Source organism: Psammomys obesus, unplaced genomic scaffold (genome assembly GCF_907164565.1).
Source record: "Psammomys obesus unplaced genomic scaffold, mPsaObe1.curated_primary_1811, whole genome shotgun sequence".
Lineage (NCBI taxonomy): Eukaryota > Metazoa > Chordata > Mammalia > Rodentia > Muridae > Psammomys > Psammomys obesus.
In genome coordinates, this window is record NW_026591560.1 from 2,704,524 (window position 1) to 2,726,629 (window position 22,106).

Genomic DNA, 22,106 nt, shown 5'->3' on the forward strand with positions numbered 1-22,106 from the left:
CCACGGAACAGAAGAGCATTCGCAGCTCACAGGCAGACAGGCAGTGCAGTGGAAGAGAGGAAATGTCTTCTCAATAGGGACAAGAACAGGTCCAGGGCAGCAGTGGGGTTGGACACCTCTGAGGCTCCAGTTCTTACCGCAGTGAGCTTCTCCAGTGCACTAAAACGCTCCTCCCAGGCCACTGCTGACTTCTGGAAGGCTTCATGCCGCTTGATGAGGCTCTCCACTTCATCCACGGTGCAACCCAGTTCTGCACTTCGCACCAATGGCTCCTGGCTGCACAGCCAGGCCTCTGCCATCCCTGCATCTCTCCCAAACACAAGCACCTCCAAAACTGCCATGATTGGAGGGGGGTAGTAATACAAAAATGGAAGATTAGAGTACGTAGTGGCAGGGCATGATAGCAGGGGTAAACCCAAGTACAGGGACAAAGAACATTGTCCCAAAGCACTGTCAGGAGGTTCCAAGTATAGGATCCTGGAATTCCACACCCAGGGTTCCTGGAATCATGCACTGTGGCTACCACAGATAAGCAATGCCAAGGCCTTCCTTCACAAGCCCCTCCCTCCTGCTGACATTCCCTCAGTGGCTCACCAAGCTGTAGCCAGTCCATCTTCTCCTGCCACTTATCAGCTGTCTCCTGGCGCCGGGACTGTAGCTGAGACAGCTTCTCTGAGATCTGGGGAGTAGGGAAAGGAGGCATGACTTAGTCCCTCGTGGGGCTTTTCCAAGGTCCCTGGGAGCCACCAAAGTACAGCAATGATTTCTAATGTCAAGAGGAGAGGAAAATAGTTCTGGGAGGAAAAGTGAGACTTTAGAAATCTCTGGATAGCATTGAGAGGGAAGAGAGTGAAAGAATTCTTGCTGAGAAAGAATGACAAAAAGCAGAAGACAGGAAATTACAAAGCTGGGCACGGTGGTACACACCTGTAGCCCAGCAGTTGAGAGGACAGAGCAAGAGAATAGTGGCCAGCCAGAGCTATATGGTGAGACCCTGTCTCAAAAACAAAACAACCACAAAAAAACAAAACAAGCAAAATGAATAGAAAGAAAACTTTCAGGGATGGTCCCTGTTCAGTGTGGCTAGCTAGATTCTCTCCAGGTCTCGCCTACCTCCTCAGCGGCATAGTGGTTCCGGGCCAGTAGCTCCTGCCCCATGTCAATGCAGGAGGAGAAGCGGTCTGCTCTGGCCTCTATCTCTGCTTTGATGCCTTGTTGGTTCTTGATGACTAAATCTGCAGAGGACACATCCCTGGGCCGATACAAAGATGATATTACTGGCTGCCCCAGCCCTACTGCAGCCACTAGTAGCATCACACAGCCTTTGGAGGAGGGCGCCAGGCACTAAGAACCTCACCGGGGCCGTTCCTGGGCATCCATCTGCAGGTTGATCCCATCCATCCACAGCATCAACTCCCGGACAGCCTTGAAGAACCGGAACTTGTCCGTGGTGTCCAGTAACAGCTGACGACGGGCAGCAGAACTTCCCTGGAGCTGGGCCCAGGCCTCGGCCACTGCCTGCATGTGACGGCCAATCTCCTCAGCCTTGTCTCCAGCATAGGCCTTCTGCAGCCTGCGGCCGTCGTCCTGAACCTGCTGGACCTGTGGGGGGGAACCCAGGTCTGAGTCAGGCAGAGCTGAGAGACAGTGGAGCTGAAGCCCGTCTCATCCCTGCACTGCTTCCTACTCCCTGTCTGTTTCATCAGCCAGAGAGATGGTAGGAGGAACCAAGGTTCAGAGGCCTACCTACCACATTCTGTAGGACCTCACCTGGGGCCAGGCCTAGCCCAGGGGATAGGGTTCTAAAATCAAGTTGAGCTGTTTCTAGCCAGGGTATATAGGGACACTAAAAATCACTCAAATGAGAGGTACAACCTGCAGAGGAGATTTGGGTTGGGAGCTCACTGGTCATATGGGGTTGAAAGAATGATCTGTGTTAATTTTGTGGATCCAGAATTCTGGCATCAGCAGGTAGGTTTTGGCATATCATGAAGGAGCTCGCAGCCACTGGAACCATTTGAAAAAGCCATGGGTCCTCATTAAAAGCGTGAACTTAACCAGCCAGATGCCTGGTATGTAAAAAGCACTTGCCCGAGCCTGATTACCAGGACTTAAAGAGCAAGGAGAGAACCAACTCCTAGATGTAGTCTCTGACTTCCATACTGTATTGTGGCAGGTGTGCCGACACACGTGTGTGTCACACGCTATAAAACAAGCCCAAGTGTGGTGGCTGATGAACGCTAGCTGGAGCTGTCTTTCTTGAGTGATTTTAACCTCATCTCCAAATGCCTCTCCAGGAGTGCCATCTTCCCAAGCTCTGAGAGATCTTCCCCGGCACACAGGACTCCCCCCTCCCATTTCGTCTCAGCCTTCCCTTCCCCACCTGTTCAGCTAGGGTCAGACCTGGGTACTGAGGGCTTGGATGTCGTGCTCGTAGGCACAGTGCCGGCGCTGCAGGGCCTCAGCAGCATTGAGGTCGCGGCCGGTCCCGTCTGGAAGCTGCTGCTGCTTGTGCTGCACCCTTGCCAGGGCTTGGCGGGCCCCATGCAGGAAGTGCTGCAGCTCGTAGGCAGCAGCCAGCACCTGACCTCTGGTGTCCAGCAGCTCTAGCAGGTCCGCCCAGGACTCGTTGAGACTGTCCTTCCACTCGGCCACAGTGGCCCGTGCAGCATGGCCTCCAGCGATGAGCCCATTGGCCAGTGCATTGGCACTCTTAACACGCTCCTGGCCAATGGCGCTGGTGTCCTTGGAGAACTCTCGGAATTTGTCCCGGAGCATCTAATGGAGGAAACATTTGTAGAGAGAGGGATGAGACCTACTGAAGAGTAGCCATTTCTCTCCCCAAAACCGAGAACCTACTGGTCAGTGAGCAGGTATGGCAGCTTTGAATCTACACTTTTACATGTCCCGAGAAAGCATCACTGGGGAATTTCACCAGGGAACATATATGAACTAAGATAGCTAGGGTAACATAATACACAGTCCTACATGGCACCTGACATCCTACAAAAAGCACCTTTAACCCTTAACAAGGACATCCTAACTGTGGTCTAGATTTCTGCACCAGAGGGTCAGCCACAGCAGGGAATCTGAAAATACCCTGTTTTGTTGAGGTCTGTTGGAAGAGTAACAACTATTTTTATCCTCACCTGTGGTCAGCCCTGTGCCCCTCTTTCTGTACAGGTTATATAACTCAAAACCCACCAGAGTGCCTACTCTCTCTGGTGCTGTCGCTACCCTCAGCACTCTGAACTCCCTGCGGGCTCTGATCTGCGCGGCACTCACAGTCACATGCTCATAGTCCTGGCCCAGTTCATGGGAGGCTGCCACCACTTCCCGCTCTTGTATCCACTGTTCCAGGTCATCCAGCTCTCTGCGGAGCTGGCACAGCCTGAGGTGCTCCTGCAGGCGCTCCCGCCGCTCTCCTGCCAGCTCCTTCAGGCCGGCGTACAGCTTGTCCACCTGGGCTTGGCGGATTGTTAGCCTTGTGCTGCAGGGGTAGAGAGAATGGCCTGTTCTGTGGAGCTCTGTCTCCTCACTGCTTGCCAAGTCCCTGCTTCTCCCAGCTTTCTAGACTATTCTGTGTGCACAGTTCAGAAGATGCCACACTCCCTGTACTTCCCCAGAACCAACCCTCCTCTCTTCCAGGGTCTTCGCCCTTTGATACTCACACACTCACCTCTCTGGGTGTTCATGGTCAATCATATCTTGGCTGCTGGCTGCGAGTTGTTTGATGGTCTGGGCATAGTCAGCAAGGGCTTGTTCCAATACCTGATGCTTCTTCACTTCTGCCTGGGCACTTAGCTCATCCTGAGAGAGGGAAAAGTGGACATCAGACAGCAGGTGCCAGGGGCAGGAAGAATTGGTCACACAAACCAGCACTGCTCCGACTCTCACCTTGGCTTTCTCCTGGCCCATCATGTGTAACTCCTGTTCACCCATCCAAGCCTCAGCCTCTGCAGCATCACGATAGAACTGCTGGGCTCGAAGGGCTTCCTCCAGCCGCTTGCCCCGAAGCTCCAGCTCGTGGCTCAGGCGTTTCCACATTTCCTGGAGCTCAGCCAGCTCTGGACCTGCTGCTGCTGCTCCCAGGGTACATTGCCTTTCTTTGAGGTCTGCAATGCGGGGCTCGTGGCCCTGGATCTCCTTCTGCAGGGTCTATCCCGGCCACAGAAGATACACTGAAAGGCTTGCAAAAGGAACCGCAAGCCTATGTCCCCCTTAGACCTGCTCCACCTTGAGTCCTCCCTACATTCTTCTTGAATCCTCTAGCAGATTCTTGTCTAGGTTCAAGGATACAATATGATAGCCCCTCAGTCCTCAGACTTTCCTACCAACAGAGGCCACCCTCTTGGGCTAGAGAAAAGTTAAAGCACCAGGTCTACAGCTGCAATAGGAGAAAACAAAGGAGCTGGGCACAGCGGCATGCATGTACCTTTAATCCTGCCAGAAGCAAGTAGATCTCTGTAAGTTCAAGGTCAGCCAAAGGTACATACTAAGACCTTGTCTCAAAACAACAGCACCCATCCTCCACCTCCCCCAAAGCCTGAGTGTGAGGAGGCTCTTAGAAACTTTGTTTTCACCCTTGTCCTCTGTCTCACCTGGTTTTTCTTCATGAGAAGCTGGACACTGGGCAGGTCCTTGCCATGTTCCATAGAGCTGGCCATGGGAAGCCGCTCAGTCACCCACAACTGGAGAGAAAGAAAAGCTTAATGAAGATGCAGGGAGGACCTAGGCTACAGTTGTGTGGTTAAGAAATAGCCATCTCATTCCAGGGTACAGGACCTTGCAGAACACCCATGAACAACCTTAGAGGGGACACTCTCAACATATAAAGAGGGAACAGGCCACCTCCTGAGGCACTTCCCCACTGCCCAGGAAGGAGGCTAGAGAGCCACATGGCTGGGAGCAACTTGCCATCCCATGCCCAGCCTGGTGACTCACTATCTCATCCTCCACATCCCGGTGGAACTGGTGCTGCTCTCGGGAGGCTTGCAGGCGCTGGCAGCGCTCCTTCATGGGTTGACACAGGGCCCTGAACTTCTCCTCCACGGCTCTTGAGGTCCTTTCTACTTCCCCTGCACTCTGGTCTTCCTGGGCCAGGGCCTTTGCCTGCGCCTGGATAGCCTCTACCTCCTTCTCTCTCACAGCCATCTCTCGTTCCAGCATCTACGAACACAGATGAGAAAAGAGATGCCAATGCCACATTTCCACCTTCAAACTCAGAAGACACAAGCCTGTATCAAGCCAGTCACGATTCCTGATCCCAGGGGCCTCAGCCCAGAACAACAGTTTGGATAGGTCAGCCACAAACTTTTATACATACATACACACACACATGTATTCCAGGACTGTGTGACAACTATGCATATTATGAATTCATTGTCTCAGTCACAAATCTACTTTTGTGACTTACTTTGAGACGCTGAAACTAGACCCTGTGAGCCTTTTTCTGTCCAGCTGGTACAATGCCAGTCTTGTCAGAAGAGGGCGCCGGAGGCACAGCATGCTACACTGGAGGCTGCATGCTTTGCTTTTCGCTTGGGCTTCCACACTGCCTTCAGAGCACAAGGAACCTAGTGGCTCTTTCCCCTCCAGGGAAAGTGCTCTCCCCTTGCTATTCCAGGACCCACAGGGTCAGAGAATCAGCAAATGCAGCCTCTTTAGTAAATAAAGTATACTGGTGCCTATCTCCATTCCTCCTATGTATCATGCACAACATTTATTTGTCTATCTTTCTTTCTATCTGTCTAATATCTATTTTTTTACAAGATAAAGACAAAGTCGAATTGCTGTGACAGAGGTTATATAACCTACAAAATGTAAAATATTTCTCATTTGGCTCTGCTGAATAATACACCCGCTGTAAAATTCTTGTAGACTTGCTATGGCTTAGTTGTGGTTTATGTCCCTTAAAACTTATACTGAAATCTGGTCCTCAAAGAAAAGTGTCAACAGACAGTAGAGAGGCCTTTACAAGGGAGTAGGCCATTAAAGGGATTTATGTAGTTCCCATGGGACTGGATTAGTTACAAGAACAGGCTGTAAAGCGAGGCTGCCTCTTGTGTTTTGTCTCTTTCACGCGAGCCAATTTCCATTCTACTCTGTCATCTTACTACACAGTACAAGGCTCTCACCAGAAACAGAGCAGATACTGGTGCTAAGCTCTAGACTCCAAAACTGCAAGCCAAAATAAACCTAACAAAACAAAGTCAGGGGCAGGAGAGATGGTGCGGTGGTTAGGAGCACTGACTGCTCTTCCAGAGGACCCGGGTTCAATTCCCAGCACCCACATGGCAGCTCACAAATGTCTATGACTCCAGTTTTAGGGGATCTGGCACCCTCAGACATACATGCAGTCAAAGCATCAATGTACATATAATAAATTAATAAAAAATAAATCACCTAGTCTCTGGTATTTTACTGTAGCAACAGACAACAGACTGTGGCAACACCTTAAGTAATAATACCTTCTACTAATGAATATCTTTTTAAAGCTAGAGTTTCCCTGTCCGATTAGTAGGGTGGCCTGTCTCCTAACTTCCCTGAGTGACACAGAGCCCTGTAGACTGTGATGCAGTCTTTAATGGAAACCACTGTCGGAAATGCTAAAAGATGTCATCTGCCAGGCCTCCTGAATTTCATTTCCCTGTTGTTCACTCTTCCCCAAAGGTCCCTTTGCATACCTGTTGCTTCTTTAGCAGAATGTTGACACTGGTGAGGTCCTTGCCATAGTCGTCCGAGTGCAACTGGGCCTGCAGGCTCTCTAGCCAGCTCTCCAGGGCAGAACAGCTTTGGGCAAATAGCTCTGCCCGGTTGGCATCAAAAAGGCTTCGGGCCTTGGCTTGGGTGGTGGTCTCAAGTTCATCCCAGCGTTGGTGCAAGTCCCCCAGCTTTTCTGACACTAGGGCTTTGAGTTCTGGCTTTTCAAGAGTCAGCTCCCGCCCTTCCTAGGTGAGAAGACAAAGGTGTAAGAGCCAGAGTTAGATACTGTATGTTGCAGGTTGATCACAGGCCAGAGATCTGGACAGCAGAGAACTGAAGTGTACCAAGCAGTTCTAATGTAATAAATAGACGATTTTTTTTTTTTTGAGACAGTATTTCTCTATGTAGCCTTGGCTGTCTTGGAATCACTTTATAGACCAGGCTGGCCTCAAACTCACAGAGATCCGCTTGCCTCTGACTCCCTAGTGTTATAGGCATGCACCACGTGCCTGGCTCATTTCATGTTTTTTAACTCACGTCTTCCCACTTGCACTACAGCAAGCAAATCTCACACGGTCTTCCTATTTTTAGCCTCTGAGCTTGAAGACTTGTCTCTATGGAAGTCAGAAGTGCCGCCAACCAACAGCAGACAGGTAGGGGATGGATGACTACTCAGCAACTTCATGCTTTGGTTGAAACAATACTTCAGGTTCTGCATAGTCTCCCAGGGTATCCCAGTAGCTCCGAGCTACCACAGCCTGCTGGCAAGCCTGGCATGATGGTATCTTCTCTTCCTCCCTTCACTTGTGGTACTGGGGATAGATCCTAGTCCTCACACATGCTAAACACATGTTCTACTACTGAGCTACAACTCTGCCTCAACATATCCTGCCTAGACTATGCTCTCTTCCCACTCCCCTCCTGTGGGGTCACCTCTCCTGAAGCTGGACTCTGTCCTGAGACCATGAACACAGATGCTTTCAGACCCTTTATATGGCTGCTGAATGAAGAGGATCAAAGGCTAGCTTGGCGTGTGTGGCTTCAAAGCTTTTAGCACACTCTTTGCACAGTGATCCAGGCTTTTACTGACCTTGCCCAGGACACTTTTCCTACCTTGTCATACCTTCTGTGCTCCCAACAGGATGACTTCCTCCTTGTTCCCCGTTCCTCCCCACACTTCTAGTCTCCTGCTTATCATTACTCTCAACGTAGAACCTAGTATTTCTGCTTGCTCACATTCTCCATGCCTTCCAAGCATGGCCCTGGATGCTGCATTCCTTCATGTCTACTCTGCTTAGTGTCCAGGCTTTATGGACTCTACCTTTTGGTACCTAGTGTATTGTACTCTGGATCTTTTCACTTATTCTTGCAATCCTGGGCATTGAACAAATGACCGTACATACTAGACAAAGCCACGGCCCCCTTTTTACTTTCCATTTTGGGACAGAGTCTCAGTAAGTTGTCCAGGATGGCCTTGAACTTGTGATCCTCCTACTTCAGCTTCCCAAGTAGCTAGTATTACAAGCCTCTGCCATCACACTAGCCTTCTGCTCTGGGTTTGATTTAGCCACCTATGTATATTTCACATCTGGGCTACAGTGTTTTTCCTTGAAGTCTAAGCCAGTGGTAGCATCACCTTCTTTCCAGTGATTTGCGTATGGTACTAGAAGTATGTATCTGCTGAGCAAAAGCACACACTGCAAACCGCTCTCCTCTCCCAGTTAATATGCTCTTGAGGGAGGGGAAATGCCTCCTTTTGATACGCCATGCACAACCTAGCAACATCACCATCTCTAGGAATATTTGCTGAGTAAAAGTAAATATTCACTTATCCCCAGCAATTGAGACAGAGCTGTGTGGGAGACAAAGTCCTAGGAATGACGACAAGGGTTGTCAAACCCTGGCAGAGGGACAGATCTGGTCCTCCTGCCTGTTTTAATGAAGAAAGTTTTATTGGAGGACAGCGTGCTCATTAGTCTCTATGGCGGCTTTGTGCTCCGACAGCAGAGATGAGGAGCTGCAGCACAAGCTATGTGGGCTACAAAGCCTGAAGTATTTCCTACCCGCCCTTCACAAATGTCTGCAGGCCCTGAATAAAGAGGGCTGTAGTGCTCCAGATCCAGACACAGCTATGACCTTGAACCCAAGGCACAACTGACTTTCTAGTCTATTGTGTTTTCTTGAAGTTCTGTCTGACAGAATTTCATCCCCAGGCTATAACTTCCCACTCTGGCAGTTAAGCCTCTGGAAAGAACTATGTTCTGAATTTAGGCCCCCTCAGCCTATGCTATGTCCAGGATCTTCCAAAAAGCCCCAAAGGCTCACTCATCTTGCAGACTAGTTACCTTGTCCACCTTGTCCAGCCAGTCCTTGTTGGCTGCCAGCTCAGCCATGAATGCTTGGTGCTTTTGCCACTTGGTGTGCAGGTTGCGGGCCTCGTCATAGGACACATCCTGAGCTGTCAGCATCTTCTCATCAATCCAGAGTTTCAGCTGGTAGAAGCATAAAGCAGGAATGAAGGAGATCTTTTAGAAGGAAGGGGTGGGGGAGCAGATGGGCTAGGAGATGCAGAAGACTCCAGAAGAAGCCATGAAGGGTGTGTTTCACGAAGGATGAAAGGGATGAATGGTTAGGAAATGCCACAGGGACACCAGGGAACTGAGGGCCTCACCTCCTGACAGTCTTGCAAGAAGTGCTGCTGCTCTCGGTTGTCCCGAAGGCGGCCTAAAAGCTGCTGCACTGCCTCCTGATTCTTCCTGTGCCTGCAATGACAGCCCAGCATGCAACCACGACCCTTAACTCACCTAGAAGGCCCAGCCTTCCTCCTATGTGAATGATGTCTCCCAGGGATGCCAAAAGGAATCTGCTTTCCAGGCCTGCCATCCTAGTAGGCTCCAATTTGCCTTGATGTGGCAAGACCATTGTAGATCCCGGCCCAGCCTCTACAGGACAATCTACTCTGATCATCCTTAGTTTGGTCATGTGCCTCCAACTCCCTGCCATCTGTCAGTTCGGCTGTACACAGATGAACTCATTCTCTGGTATCTGAAGCTTTTAGGCCACCCTCTCTTCCACTATTTTCCTCTAAGGTTCCCCCCTGGTCCACCAGCCTCATCACACCTCTTCTCGATGGAGTCTGCCTTCTCTTGGATCTTCTCAGCATGGATATTGCCCTTGGACACCAGCTGTCGTCCAGCCTCCAGGAGTGCACGGATGCGTTCTCCATTGGCATCCATGGTGCTCATGAAGTCTTCCAGCTTTTTAATGGCCACATCTGCCGCCTGGAGTGTCCCTGGCATCTCCGTGTGAGACAAAACATATTCCTGTGCAGAAGAGAGTATAGCATGTAGGTACACCCCTTCTGAGAGGACTTGCCCAGAGGCACACAGGCACCAGCCTGGTAAGGAACAAGGCAGTCCAGATGGCTCTGAAGATGGGGCAGGGGCACTAATGTGGGGGCTGGAGGACTTTTACCAGTCCAAATCCTGTTCCACCTTATTTGTAACTATTGATGTGTTTAATAGTTCCAGGACTAGTGAGGCTTTTCATTTCTTCTGAAGTCAGTCTGGCTATGTTTACATTTAAATTTTTTTTTTTTTAGAATTATTACAGTCTAATAACACAGTGGTTCTCAACCTATGGATCACAACCCTCTGTGGCTCACATATCAGATATCTTGCATATCAGATATCTACATTAAAATTCCTAACAGTAGCAAAGTTACAGTTATGAAGTAGCAACAAAATAATTCTATGGTTGAAGGTCACCATATCATAAGGAATTGTATTAAAAGGCTGCAGCAATAGGAAGGTTGAGAACCACTTTAATAACATATAAAATATGTTATTAAAACATATTTCTAATATGTTTTTCCTGCCTATCTTGCTTGCTCAACTACTCCACCCACCAGTACTGGCCTATCCCTTCAGCCACTTTCTTTTGTCCTTCCACTGATCCCTATTTTCCTCTTACCATGTTCCCCGGGCTCTTACCTGGCTGCTGAGCACGCCCTCAGCCTGGCGAGCATCTCTCAAAAACCCCTGGAAGCCATGGGCCTGGGCCAAGCGGCCTTGCCGGCTCTCCCACATGCGACCCAGCTCCTCCCAGCCGGTTCCAAGAGCTTCCAGCCTCTGCCTGAGGAAGAGGCATTGGGGATCAGCCTGGTCTCTGGTCACCTCCTCGCCCAAGGTCCTGAGGCGGCTGTACTCGCCCTGGGCTCTCTCCACTTCTCCCCGCAGGGCTGCGTGCTGGGCTAAGAGGGCTTCTGCCTCGGGCAAGGTGGCTGGCCCTTCTTCAGAGGCTACAGCAGTCTGTGTGCGGCCTAGCCAGGCCTGGAAGTCATCCAAGCTGCGCAGGAAATCCTGCAGCCGCCGAGCCTCACCCAGGGACTCTTCTCGGCGCCTCATGGTGGCCCGAAGATCCTCCCAGCCAGCTTGTACCTCTCCAAGCCGGGTGTTGATGGCAGGGGCTTGAGCTGGGTGCCCAGCAGCCAAGGCATTTGCCTCTTGGGTCAGCTCATCCACCCGGGCAGAGATGGCTTCTAGGTCTCTCTCAGTGCCAGCCAGCTTGCGCTGCAGGGCCAGCACACCAGCTAGGTCATTGCCCAGGCCCTGGGTGGACTCGATGACCTTAGTCTTTTCTCTCATCCAGGCCTGGGTCTCGGTGCACTCTAGGTGGTAATTCTGGATGCTCAGGGCTGATGTCAGGGCTGCCTTCTTGCCATCTGCCAGGGCCCGAAACTGTTGCCACCTGTGAGTAGAGAAAAGGTCTACATGTGGAAGGGCTCAGCTTCCTTGCCTTGGCTGGGTACTTGGAAACCTCCTACTACTGCTCTCTTTGCATACATCTCCTGCTTCTGCTTTCTGCACTTGGCTTCCTTTTTCTGATAGTTCCTAGCCTCTGTGGACTGCTCTGACCTCTTCTTTTATTCCTTTTACAACCTTTTTTTTTTCTCTCTCTCTCTCAACGTATTCCAGTCAGGCTTCCTTCCACATGTTTGACCATCCTTCCAGGCTCTGCCACATTCTTCCTCCAACTGCCATGTGCACTGCCTAGTAAGTGCTTTCTTTTCTTTTTTTACAGTGTCAGTCTCTGGGGCTCTGCCTCCCACCTGAAGCCCACCTGTGGTTGAGCTGCTCCTGAGTGCTGATGATTCGGTCCTTGCCTGGTGGACTGGCCTTCAGCAACTGCTCAGCAATGTCATTGACAGCAGTGACGCGGGCAGCCAGGGCATTCATTTCCGGCTCCAAGGTCTCAAACCTGAGGCGAGAGCATAGCAGTTCCTGAATGGTGTGAGGCAGCAAGGCACCCGGGTAGCTTCCCTCACACACCCACAGAAACACTGTCCCTTAAACATGAGGCGTCTGTCCCAGCATGCTGAGCTAGTCTTAGCCTAAAAGGTTGATAGTACCTGTGGGTCAGAGGCCCCAACTCCTCAAAATGAGGAGAAAAACTACCCACTGTAGGGTTGCTCAAAAACATAGCGAAGGTTCAAAGTCAGGAGTACCTGTACAGCAAGTCAAATTCAATCGTGGCATGGGTGGGTCCCCACTTCATCAGAACCTCAGTGTTCCTTTTGGGGCGCTTACCTCCTAACCACCTACCCAAACCCTATCCTGCTACTCTGAGCAAAAAAAGACAACCAAAATCAAAGTCTAGGCGTAAAGATGTGAAATACATCTTCTTTTGGAGGGGACACCTGGCATTCCTGAAAAGGGCCAGGTAAATAAATGTTTTGGCTTGATGAGTCAGTCTGAGCCCCAAGTCCTCAACTCTGCTAGGTGGGATGAACCCAGCCACAATGATCCATAAATGAGGGGACATGGATCTGCTCCAATAAAACTTCATTTACAAAACAGCACAGAAAAGCCAACTCATGCAGCATGCTGGACTTAGCACGAGGGCTATAGTTTGTCAGGATATAGGAGATCTTAAAAGTTAACAAACAAAATAAAACAAAAAAACCCAACCCCCCAAAATTTACTTACACTTCAAAAACTGCCAGGAAATTTGATTATACATTGACAGTAGGTGATATCTAGGAGTTACTAATTTTGTTTTACGTAATAATGGTATTGAGGTTCAATAAAAATGTCCTTTCAGCTGGACATGGTAGCATGTGCTTTTAATGCCAGCACTGGGAAGGTAAATCTCTGTGAGTTCAAGGCCAGCCTAGCTTACATTGCAAGTTTCAGGACAGCTAAGGCTACACAGTGAAAACCTTCTCCAAAGAAAAAAGAAAGAAAAGAAAAAAAGATGCCCTTTTCTAAATGATTATAAGGTTTACTTACTGTTTTTTGGATACAGCTCTCTCTCTCTCTCTGTGTGTGTGTGTGTGTGTGTGTGTGTGTGTGTGTGTGTGTGTGTGAGCAATCCCTTTAGCCTGTATATATTTTAAAACTTGTTCTTCTAAGTCATGGTCTCACTATGTATCCCAGGCTCCCCTGGAACTTGCTACACAGCCCAGAATGGTCTCAGACCTATAAGGCTGCCATGGCCTCCTAAATGTTGGCTGGCATCACAAGCATACTCCACATCCAGCTTGCAAACATGCAGCTATTTTAAGTCCGCACATAACTAAAAAGTATTATCAGTATGTATTAGGATGCTTCCTCATCGTTCTTAAAGGGACCATCCTGAGAAATCATACCAGAGACTTGCTTTTAAATATGGAAATAGTCAAAATGAGCAACATACTGACAATGGAGTCTGGGGGATGGGCACATGGGTTTGTTATGACATGTTCTTGACTTTTGAGTATGCTTAACACTTTCATTAAAAATTTAAGTAGTTGGGCATGGTGGCACATGTCTCTAGTCACAGCACTCAGGAAGCTAATACAGGAGGATTGTTGAATGTTCACAAGCCTAGGCTATAGAGCAAGACCTTGTCTCAACAGTCTAAAGACAAGAGCAAAAGAGATGGCTCATTGGTTAAGAGCACTGGTTGCTCTTGCAGAGGACATAGGTTTAGTTCCCAGTGCCAACAGTGGCTCATGCAGCCATCTGTAACTCCAGTTTCAGAGGATCTAACGCCCTCTTCTGGCCTCTGCAGGCACCAGGCACAGGCAGTGCACAGGGAAAAAACACCCATGCACAAAGAGCACATCTTCAAAAGATACATACTGAAAGAGAAACAACAGACCCCTATAAAGAGGTGACAGTTAGGACTCAAAGGATGCAGTTAAGGTTCAGAGAGATGTAGCAGTTTATATCGGTACTTGCATCCCCATGCTGGGCCCCCAGCTCACAGGTGATGCACCTCAAGGGAAACGGTGGGCCTTACCTCTGCTGGACCACCTCTAGGTCCTCCAGGCGCTCAGGCAGGGCCAGCCCGTTGAGCCACTGTTCTTTCTCTTCTACCCAGAGCCCACAGGCCCCAGCCTCGCTGAGCATGGTATAGAGCGCCAGGGCTGCCTCCAGGGCTCGGGCACGCTCACCGGCCCGGGCCTGCAGCTCCTCATACTGCCTCTCCAGAGTCGGCACCCTGCCCTGTACCTCAGGTATATGGCTCAGTGCAGGGGGCAGGGCTGCAGCCTGCTCCCTCAAGGCATCCAGTGTGGGCCGGTGGGCTCGGATCTCCTCCTCAAGGGCCCGGTGCTGCCTGGCCAGGGCCTGTGTGGAGAATTCATCATGCCCCACCTCAGGGCTAGATACCAGGCGTAGTGCATCCACCAACCAGGCCTCCATGTCATTTGCATCTGCCTGGAACTGATAGAGGCTGGCAGCCTGTGCTAGCCTCTGGGCTCGCTCCTCGGCCAGGGCCTCCAGCCGCTCCCACTGGGCCTGCAGCTCTGCTGCACGGGCTGAGGCTTGGTTGGCTCCAGGGTGGCCCTCGGCAACCAGCTGCTGGCCTTGTTCCAGGGTGAGCTTCAGGGGCCCCAGACGGCCACTCATCTCACCACGGAGGGCTGCGTGCTTGTTGAGCAGGCGGAGGACACCGGTCAGGTCCCGGCCGGTATCAGCTGAGGCCAGGAGGTGCTGCTGCTCCCGAACCCAGGCCTCAGCCTCACCCACTTCCCAGAGGAACCTCCAGAGACGACGCGACTCTTCCAGACGGGCCCTTCGAGTTGCTGCCAACTCACACAGGGCCTCGTAGCTCTGCTCCAGGGTGGCTACCCTCTCTGACACCAGCTGTGGGTCACATGGTTTATACTCTGAAAAGAAAAACAAGCCAGAGGTCCAGGGCTCTACATCGCTCCCCAGCCACCCCTGTCATGAATCACCCCAGCCCTCCCCGGCAGGTCTTTCTTCCGGATCTATCACCGTTAGCTCCTCATCGGTGATCCTGCCCCCGAGCTTTCCCAAAGGACAAGCCTGCTCCCTGTTTCCCAGTCCTTCCCCCCAGTTTTCACCTTTCCCTGGGTCACAGAAGCGCAGGGCAGAGGCGCTGACTGCTCGCACCCTCTCAGCCTGCACTGCAATGTCAGCTTCCACCAGCTCGTGCAGCTGCAGCAGGTCCTCCACCCCGGCCAGGTGCTTGCCCAAGTCCTGAGACTGCAGCCGGCCCTGCCAGAGACACAAGTATGCCAGTGCCGCCCTGAGAGCCTAGCACCGCAACAGCCTGCCAGTGCCGATCCCCCCCAGAGCCTAGCACCCCAACAGCCTGCCCACCTCACTGCCTCTTCCTCCCTTTTTTGATAGTTCCGTGTCACACTCTGAGCATACCTGCTCACTCACATACACGGCAACACCCTGGTTCCATCCTCATACTCGGTTCCTTACCCTCAACTGCTCTTCCATGAAGCAGGGTTTGTTTTTGTTTTTGTTTTTAATCCTGCTCTGGAATTTTTATTGTGACTCATCTCAGCTCCAGAGTCAGGTACCCACAACCATCGCTGTTCCATTCCAGCACCCTTCAGTGTCTTCTTCTAGACCCACCCTCCAGACTAGAAGATGGCAGCCTGTTTCTCGGCTCCCACTCTTGCTGCCCACAGACCTTCTGCGCACAGTAGCCCAAGGGTCCTTTAAGATATGAGGCGGAATCACACCTTTTCCTTTTCTTTGAAACCCTTTAAGCACTCTGTTCAAGTAAAATCCAAATTCCTTGCCTAAGCCCGCGGGGCTCTAATGGAGTCAGCCATTCCCCGCTTTATAGCTACCGGTCTACTTTTGCAACCACCACGTGCCCAAAAGCTCAGCCCAGGGCCTTGGCTCGCTATTTCTTCTGACCAGAACCTGCTTTCATCAGAGCTCTCTGGGCTGGCTCTTTGCCTCAGCTCAAATGGCCTTTTCTCTCAGAAAGGCCTCACCTAACCACCTGCTCCAGTGACCCCAGGCCTTAGAACCACCTGGTGGGTGTCTATGGCTTTTCAGACTCTCTCCTCCTAGGCTGGGAGCCCCACACTGACCAGGGTTGCCGAGGGCCACCCTGGAGCCAACCAAGCTTCAGTCCGTCAGCCCTGCTCATCAGAACTAGGAGGGGCTGAGTGGGTGAGCGGGGCAGGCAGCCACACCCCAGGACTCCTGCCCAGCTGAGTCATGCCACAAGCAGCTACTACCTTCATTTCTGCCATCCAGTCCATGAGGTAGAGCAGGTCCTGAAACACTTTCTGCAGCTCCAGGTTGAGGAGAAGTCGCTCACGGCGGGCAGACACCATCTGCCGTAAGAAGTCCCAGAGCCGGGCCACGTTGTTCTGCCTCGCTGCGATGCGCTGAATGTCATGGTAGTGTCCGGCGGCCAGCTCTGCGGCCACCGCGTCCACCGCCTGCACCCGGCCACTGTAGGCCACAATGTCTGTCTCGATGGCTTCATGCTTCCGCACAGCAGCCTCCACTGCGGCCAGCTCCAGACCAAAGTTGTCCTGTGACAGAGGCAGAGACGGGAAGGTTGAGAATCAAGGGGCAGTACCTCTGCTTGCTCTGTCTATTCCCCAGGGCATGCTGGGCTGCCACATGCCAACGTTAGGTAGTGGCTCTCTGTACCCTCTCTGTCACCTCATGCTGCCTCACTGTCTCTTCTCCTGGGCAGGCCTTGGGCCCCAGATCCCGAGTTTCCCACGAGTCCTACCTGGGACACCAGGCGCTGGTTCTCACTGAGCCAGGTCTCCCGCATGGCAGCCTTGCGGTCAAAGCGAGCAGCCAGTTGCTCCAGCTTCTCCTGGCGGATCAGCTCTGTGCGCAGGGCCAGCTCTCGCTCGTGTTCAGCTTTCTCTAGCCGCTCCCAGGCCTGTGAGGTAGAGACTGGATTAGTGCAGTGGGACCAGGGGAGAGGACAGAAGACCGGGGCCCAGGTGAGCACCACAGGTTGAGTCTAGAGGGTCTGTGGAGCGGGATCAGTGAGGCACCCGTGCCTGAAAGTGTGACAAAAAGGGAGAGCTGGCAGGCACAGTGTGAAGCCACATAATAACTGTTTGCTTCTGGACGAGATATGAGGTCACCTGTGGAAAACATCTGCTTTCACTCTGAAGGTGAAGCTTGGTTTACTTTCATTAGTCTAATTCTGTCTTTAAAAACATAAGCCAGCCATAGAGACAGTGATATGGGGGCATGTTAAATAAGACAAAGGACTTGAGGTCTGACTTATTTACTGGCTCTGTATGGAGAGTGAGGGAGCAAAGAGTCAGCAATCATAAGAGGATACCAGACTCATGACTGGGGTTACGGCAGGGGGTAGCAGGGCTTGGTCGAGGTCAAGAAGGCCCCAGGTCACGAGAGGCATGAAAAGTGCGTAAGCCATGATGGCTGAGGATGGCCATGTATGGATGTGTGGAAGCTGCGGACCTTGTTGATGTCGGAGATGAGCCGGCCTTCTCTCGGCGTGTAGACCTTCTGGTTGTTGGCCCGGAGTTTGCTCTGGATGGTGAAAAGCAACACCTCCAAGTTCCCTTTCTCTGTGAACCTAAAGCAGGTGCCAAGCCGATATCAGAGGCAAAGACCACCAGGACCCAAAACCTCATCACCACAACACAGAATACCTGTGCTGCTTTTCTTCTCACGAAAGTAAGACTTTGTGTGTGTGTGAAAGCCAAAAATCACTAGCCAGAAAGCCAAAAAGAACACACTTTGTTTTTTTCTTGGAACTCATTTTGTAGACTCACTGTGTAGACTGGCCTTGAGCTCACAGATCTTCCTGCCTCTGCCTCCTGAAGGCTGAGATTAAAGGTGTGTGCCATCCTCACTGCTTTTCTTTCTTTTTTGGGGGGAGGAGGGTCTTCCTATGTAGCTTAGGCTAGCCTTGAACTCATAATCCTCCTGCCTCAACCTTTCAAGCCATGGGGTAACAGATTTGTATCACTATGCTTGGCTCAAGAACATTATTTTTCTATTTACTTTTTGTTTTGCTTTTGGAAACAGGGTTTTTCTTGTATCCTTGGCTGTCCTGGACTCGTTTTGTAGATCAGGCTGGCCTTGAACCAACAGAGATCTGCTTGCCTCTGCCTCCCTGAGTGCTGGGATTAAAGGCATGCACCACCACACCTGGCTTCTCTTTATTTTCTTACTTATTTACTTTAGACTGGAGGTGGGACCCAGGGCCCACCATGCTAAGCAAATGCTTGACTACTGTGCTACATCTTTACCTCTTTAGGAAAACTTTGTTTCATCACGGGTTTCACTGTATTACACAGGCTGAACTTAAGCATGTGATAATAATCCTCTGTCAACTTCCTGGATTATAAGCCTGCACCTCCAGCCTCAGCAGGAACATCATTTTAAAGTAACCAAAAGCTCTACAGAAATCGTGACTGTCACTACACGGAAGTGTTGGTTTCTGCCTTCCACAACAGGGACTACTGAAACCAGAGCTCAGCTAGCACCAACTCAACAGTTCAAGGGCTTTGGCTCTCGCCACTTCTCATCATTGTCTACATTCCCTCATCCCTGTTTTCCAGATGAGAAAACTAAACACAAACATGCTACACACGTTCTCCAACACCCTGTTGGGTGGCAGGGCCTGGATTTGAATTCAGGTGCTTTAACCTTGGGTACTTATCACTTTGTTTGCTGTGGCTTGCGAAGAACTCTTGCAGCCCACTTCAACTATGGCAATCTTTTCATGTCAAAAACTCATTTGTGGGAATCCTATTTTCAGCTGGTTGCTTCATGACTTATTACTATTTTATAAAGGTCATGTTTGGGAGAGTCCTTGAGATTTCACCTTTGTTGAATGCCCAGAAAAAGATTTTCCAGGCAAAGAGTACCTCAAACCATTCCCTGGGCTGGACAGAACAGTTTCTGGAGTTAAGATATTAACTCTAAAAAAGCTTGATGATGGTGATCTCACATACAGACACACACTCCCTAGTCTGTGCTGTCTAGCATTGCTAACAGCGATCCTACACATGAATGAATGAATAATTAATTGCCTTTGTGATGCTCATACGATCAGCCACACCATACTGCTAGCTGCTGGCTTTCCTGTCAGGTCCAGGCCCGTCTATTCCTACATTGACACACTACAGTGTTGCATGGTCCTAACCTGCATTTTTTTTCAGGCAGGGTCTTACCCTGATGCCCAGGTTGAAACTCACTATGGCTGGCCTCGGAACCCACAGCAATTTTCCTGCCTCAGACTCCCAAGTGCTGAGATTTGCAGGTACAAGCCACCACAGCTGGCTTGCAACCAGTACATTTTTATCTGATGGATTTCACTGGCTTGACATGCCATGACAATCATTCTTCCATGGCATGCTTCTTAAAAATGGCTAGTCATTAGAAAATGTGTTTTGGAACAACTGTGCTGTTTGGATGCTTCCAGCACTTTGAGCTGAGGGAAACGAGCCTTGGCTGCATTTCTGTACTGCCAAATGTCCCTCCCAAAAGCCGCCCTCATTTAGGTTTTCTCTCAAGTGAGCACAGCTCTGGGCATGAATGCTTTGTCAGGGTGGGGCCGGGGACACCTACTTGGGTGGCTTCTCCACAGTTCGATAGGAGTTGAAAGACTGCAGCTGGTTCTGGACTCCACTCAAGGAGTTGGCCAGCTGTCGGTCATTGAGGGTCACAATCGTTTGTTCAATCCACTGCAGCAGCTCAGAGGCCAGGGACTCATATTTCTCTACAAGGTGTTCTGCCTCCATGGCATGGTCCAGGACCTGTGGGACAGGAGATAGACAGGCAAGTGTCTCCCCCAGTGCTATGGCTCTACCCTGCCTCTGCTTTAGGGGTGTAAGAGCTACACCAGGCCCCCTCCGGTCCTTATGCCCACTGTCTCAGGGAGGGGTACCTTGCCAATTCTTTTGCCTTCCACAGCCAGGGCCTTCATCTTAGAGAAGTAGTGGTAGTAGGTGGCCACGTAGGTGATGATTGACTTCTCATCGGGTTGATCCACATTCACATCTGAGAAAAGAGGACCACCTCGGTGAGGCACACATCACAAACCTCCTCCCTTCCAGAAGTAGGCCTAAAACCAGACTCACTCAGCTCACGTCAGCCCTCACCCCAGCCCTCTAAGTCTAACACATCTCTTCAGATCCCTTTAGAGCAATGGTTCTCAACCTTCCTAATGCTGTGACCCTTTAATATGGTTCCTCAAGATGGGCTCACACCTTTAACCCCAGCACTCAGGAGGCAGAGGCAGGAGGATCTCTGAGTTTGAGGACAGTCAGGTTTATACAGAGAAACCTTGCCTCAAAAAACAAAAACAAACAAACAAACAAACAAAAACAACAAAATATAGTTCCTCATGTTGTGGTGACTGGCTGTTTATTGAAAGAAAAGCAATCACCATTCCCAGAGGCTAGAAAAAGGTCTAAAAAGTCAGTGGACTGAGGGACAGTGGGACAGAAACTGCAAGCTAAGCCTCTAGAACCTGGTTGCGGTACAGGGGTACAGAGACCAGCTCCTAGCACCATTTTGGGGCACGGTCACTGCTGTTGTTTCCAGCCCGGTCCCCGAAGTTCAGCCATAGGTAGACCGAAGAAGGCAAGTGTCCTTTCAGACCTAGCGTTCCCTCCGCACACCACAGCTGACAGCGCCCTGGAATCTGTGGGCACGTGACTTAGGCCACATAGTACTCCTCTTGAAGGCCGATCTATAAGACTGGGAGCCCCTCACAGCCCTCAGAAAACACCCAGGCAAGCTGGGGCTCCTGAAGACATCTTGGTCAAGTCACAGAACCCTTCAGAGTTCTACGGAATAGCTGTAGTAAGAGTTCTGGAGTCATTAAAAACCTAGTTATGTTATGTGCGTGTTTTTGCTTTAATCCCAGGTATAGCAGAAGTCTTCACAGAGGGTAACTATGATTTTCCTCATGCACTAGCAGAGGCATGATCTTTGCCAGCTGCAGATAGTTTACATTTGGAATTCTGGGACCCTTGAGAGTCTGGTAGAAATGCCAGAGCCCAGAGAGGTACCAGGGGGCACTCCAAAGAAGAAGGTTGCTGTTCCTGGTTGCTATTGTTATGGTTTGATGAGAAGTTGGAGATACCCTGACAGTGAAGACTGGACTTGCCTCAAGGAACTCGACGACCCCAATCAGCAGGTAATAGTCTAAAGGACTATATCCCAATTTCCCCTCTAACCTTCTTTCTCACCTACCTAGTGTTGGAGGGTTGGAAGGGAACAGGGTGGGATAAGGGTTGGAAGAGAGGTAGGCTTAAGAACTCAAATAAAATAGATTTAAAAAATATAATATATATATAAAAACAATAGCCATGCTTTTGTAAATATTCTCCAAGGAGCTTTGCGCTTAGCCTTCTGTTCCTAAGTAGCCAAGATACTCTGAGTGACAAACCTGTCACTCTGAACAAAGAGGGCACAGGAGATATGGCTATCAGTGGAACGAAAATCAGGGAGAAAGAGAATCAAGCCAGCCAGACAAGCTAAGAAGGGACGCTTCCAGCAGGGACTCGTGGTCTGGCTCTCCGCCCTTTTCTGGGTGCACCCAGATTGCTCTGCCCTGCAAAGGCAGAACTGGACTAAGCCTGAATATCAGTTGTACCATGTCTATGACTTTCAGCAGGTCACCTGACCTGTAAAGGCCCCATCTCTTCCGTAAACTGAGGGTAATAATGGCAAGGAAATGTTGTTGGGACAAGTAAGGTATGTAAACTGTGACGCAGCACCAGGGACAAAGTCAGAGCCTCAGCGCTCTGTCCTTGGCGCCACAGGAGGCAGTCGGCGGGGGCATCTGACCATCGCCCAGTTCTCGGTGAGAACTAAAGGTCACAGAGCTTAACTAAAACCCTAGGATTTCAGACTACATCAGAGATTATGTGAACCAGAGTCCTCTTTGGTTTTATTTTTTATTTTAATTTTTTTTTTTTTTAATTTATTTTTGTGGTGCTAGAGCATGCACAATGGCCACGCTCCCTGTGAGCTTCGTTCCCAGCCCCTGTCTTATCGTTTTGGAGATGAGGAAACTAAGCCAGGCTAAGTGCTTGCTCTGAGTCAACAGGTGCTCTGGGCCGGAATACTAGAACTTACAGCCCAGAGCTCTTCCTGAGGCAGGGCTCCCTTTCTTCT

General features: G+C 50.5%; 1 protein-coding gene across 4 annotated transcripts in view; it reads right to left on the minus strand.

Annotated features, from left to right (window-relative positions):
* Nucleotides 1–22,106, minus strand: part of Sptbn2 (spectrin beta, non-erythrocytic 2) — a 40,837-nt gene that overhangs the window by 3,142 nt on the left and 15,589 nt on the right. For all 4 annotated transcript variants that reach the window (XM_055610630.1, XM_055610631.1, XM_055610628.1 and 1 more), the window contains 23 exons: nt 19,867–19,979; nt 19,548–19,735; nt 17,427–17,544; nt 16,714–16,872; nt 16,205–16,507; nt 15,059–15,212; nt 13,990–14,860; nt 11,827–11,964; nt 10,698–11,454; nt 9,826–10,028; nt 9,377–9,467; nt 9,051–9,197; nt 6,687–6,950; nt 4,945–5,169; nt 4,602–4,691; nt 3,898–4,158; nt 3,680–3,810; nt 3,286–3,490; nt 2,404–2,778; nt 1,358–1,602; nt 1,114–1,252; nt 595–679; nt 138–334 (listed from right to left, as the gene is read on the minus strand). In XM_055610630.1, coding sequence (XP_055466605.1) covers nt 138–334; nt 595–679; nt 1,114–1,252; nt 1,358–1,602; nt 2,404–2,778; nt 3,286–3,490; nt 3,680–3,810; nt 3,898–4,158; nt 4,602–4,691; nt 4,945–5,169; nt 6,687–6,950; nt 9,051–9,197; nt 9,377–9,467; nt 9,826–10,028; nt 10,698–11,454; nt 11,827–11,964; nt 13,990–14,860; nt 15,059–15,212; nt 16,205–16,507; nt 16,714–16,872; nt 17,427–17,544; nt 19,548–19,735; nt 19,867–19,979 — 5,459 coding nt within the window. The remainder of the gene's footprint in view (nt 1–137; nt 335–594; nt 680–1,113; nt 1,253–1,357; nt 1,603–2,403; nt 2,779–3,285; nt 3,491–3,679; nt 3,811–3,897; nt 4,159–4,601; nt 4,692–4,944; nt 5,170–6,686; nt 6,951–9,050; nt 9,198–9,376; nt 9,468–9,825; nt 10,029–10,697; nt 11,455–11,826; nt 11,965–13,989; nt 14,861–15,058; nt 15,213–16,204; nt 16,508–16,713; nt 16,873–17,426; nt 17,545–19,547; nt 19,736–19,866; nt 19,980–22,106) is intronic.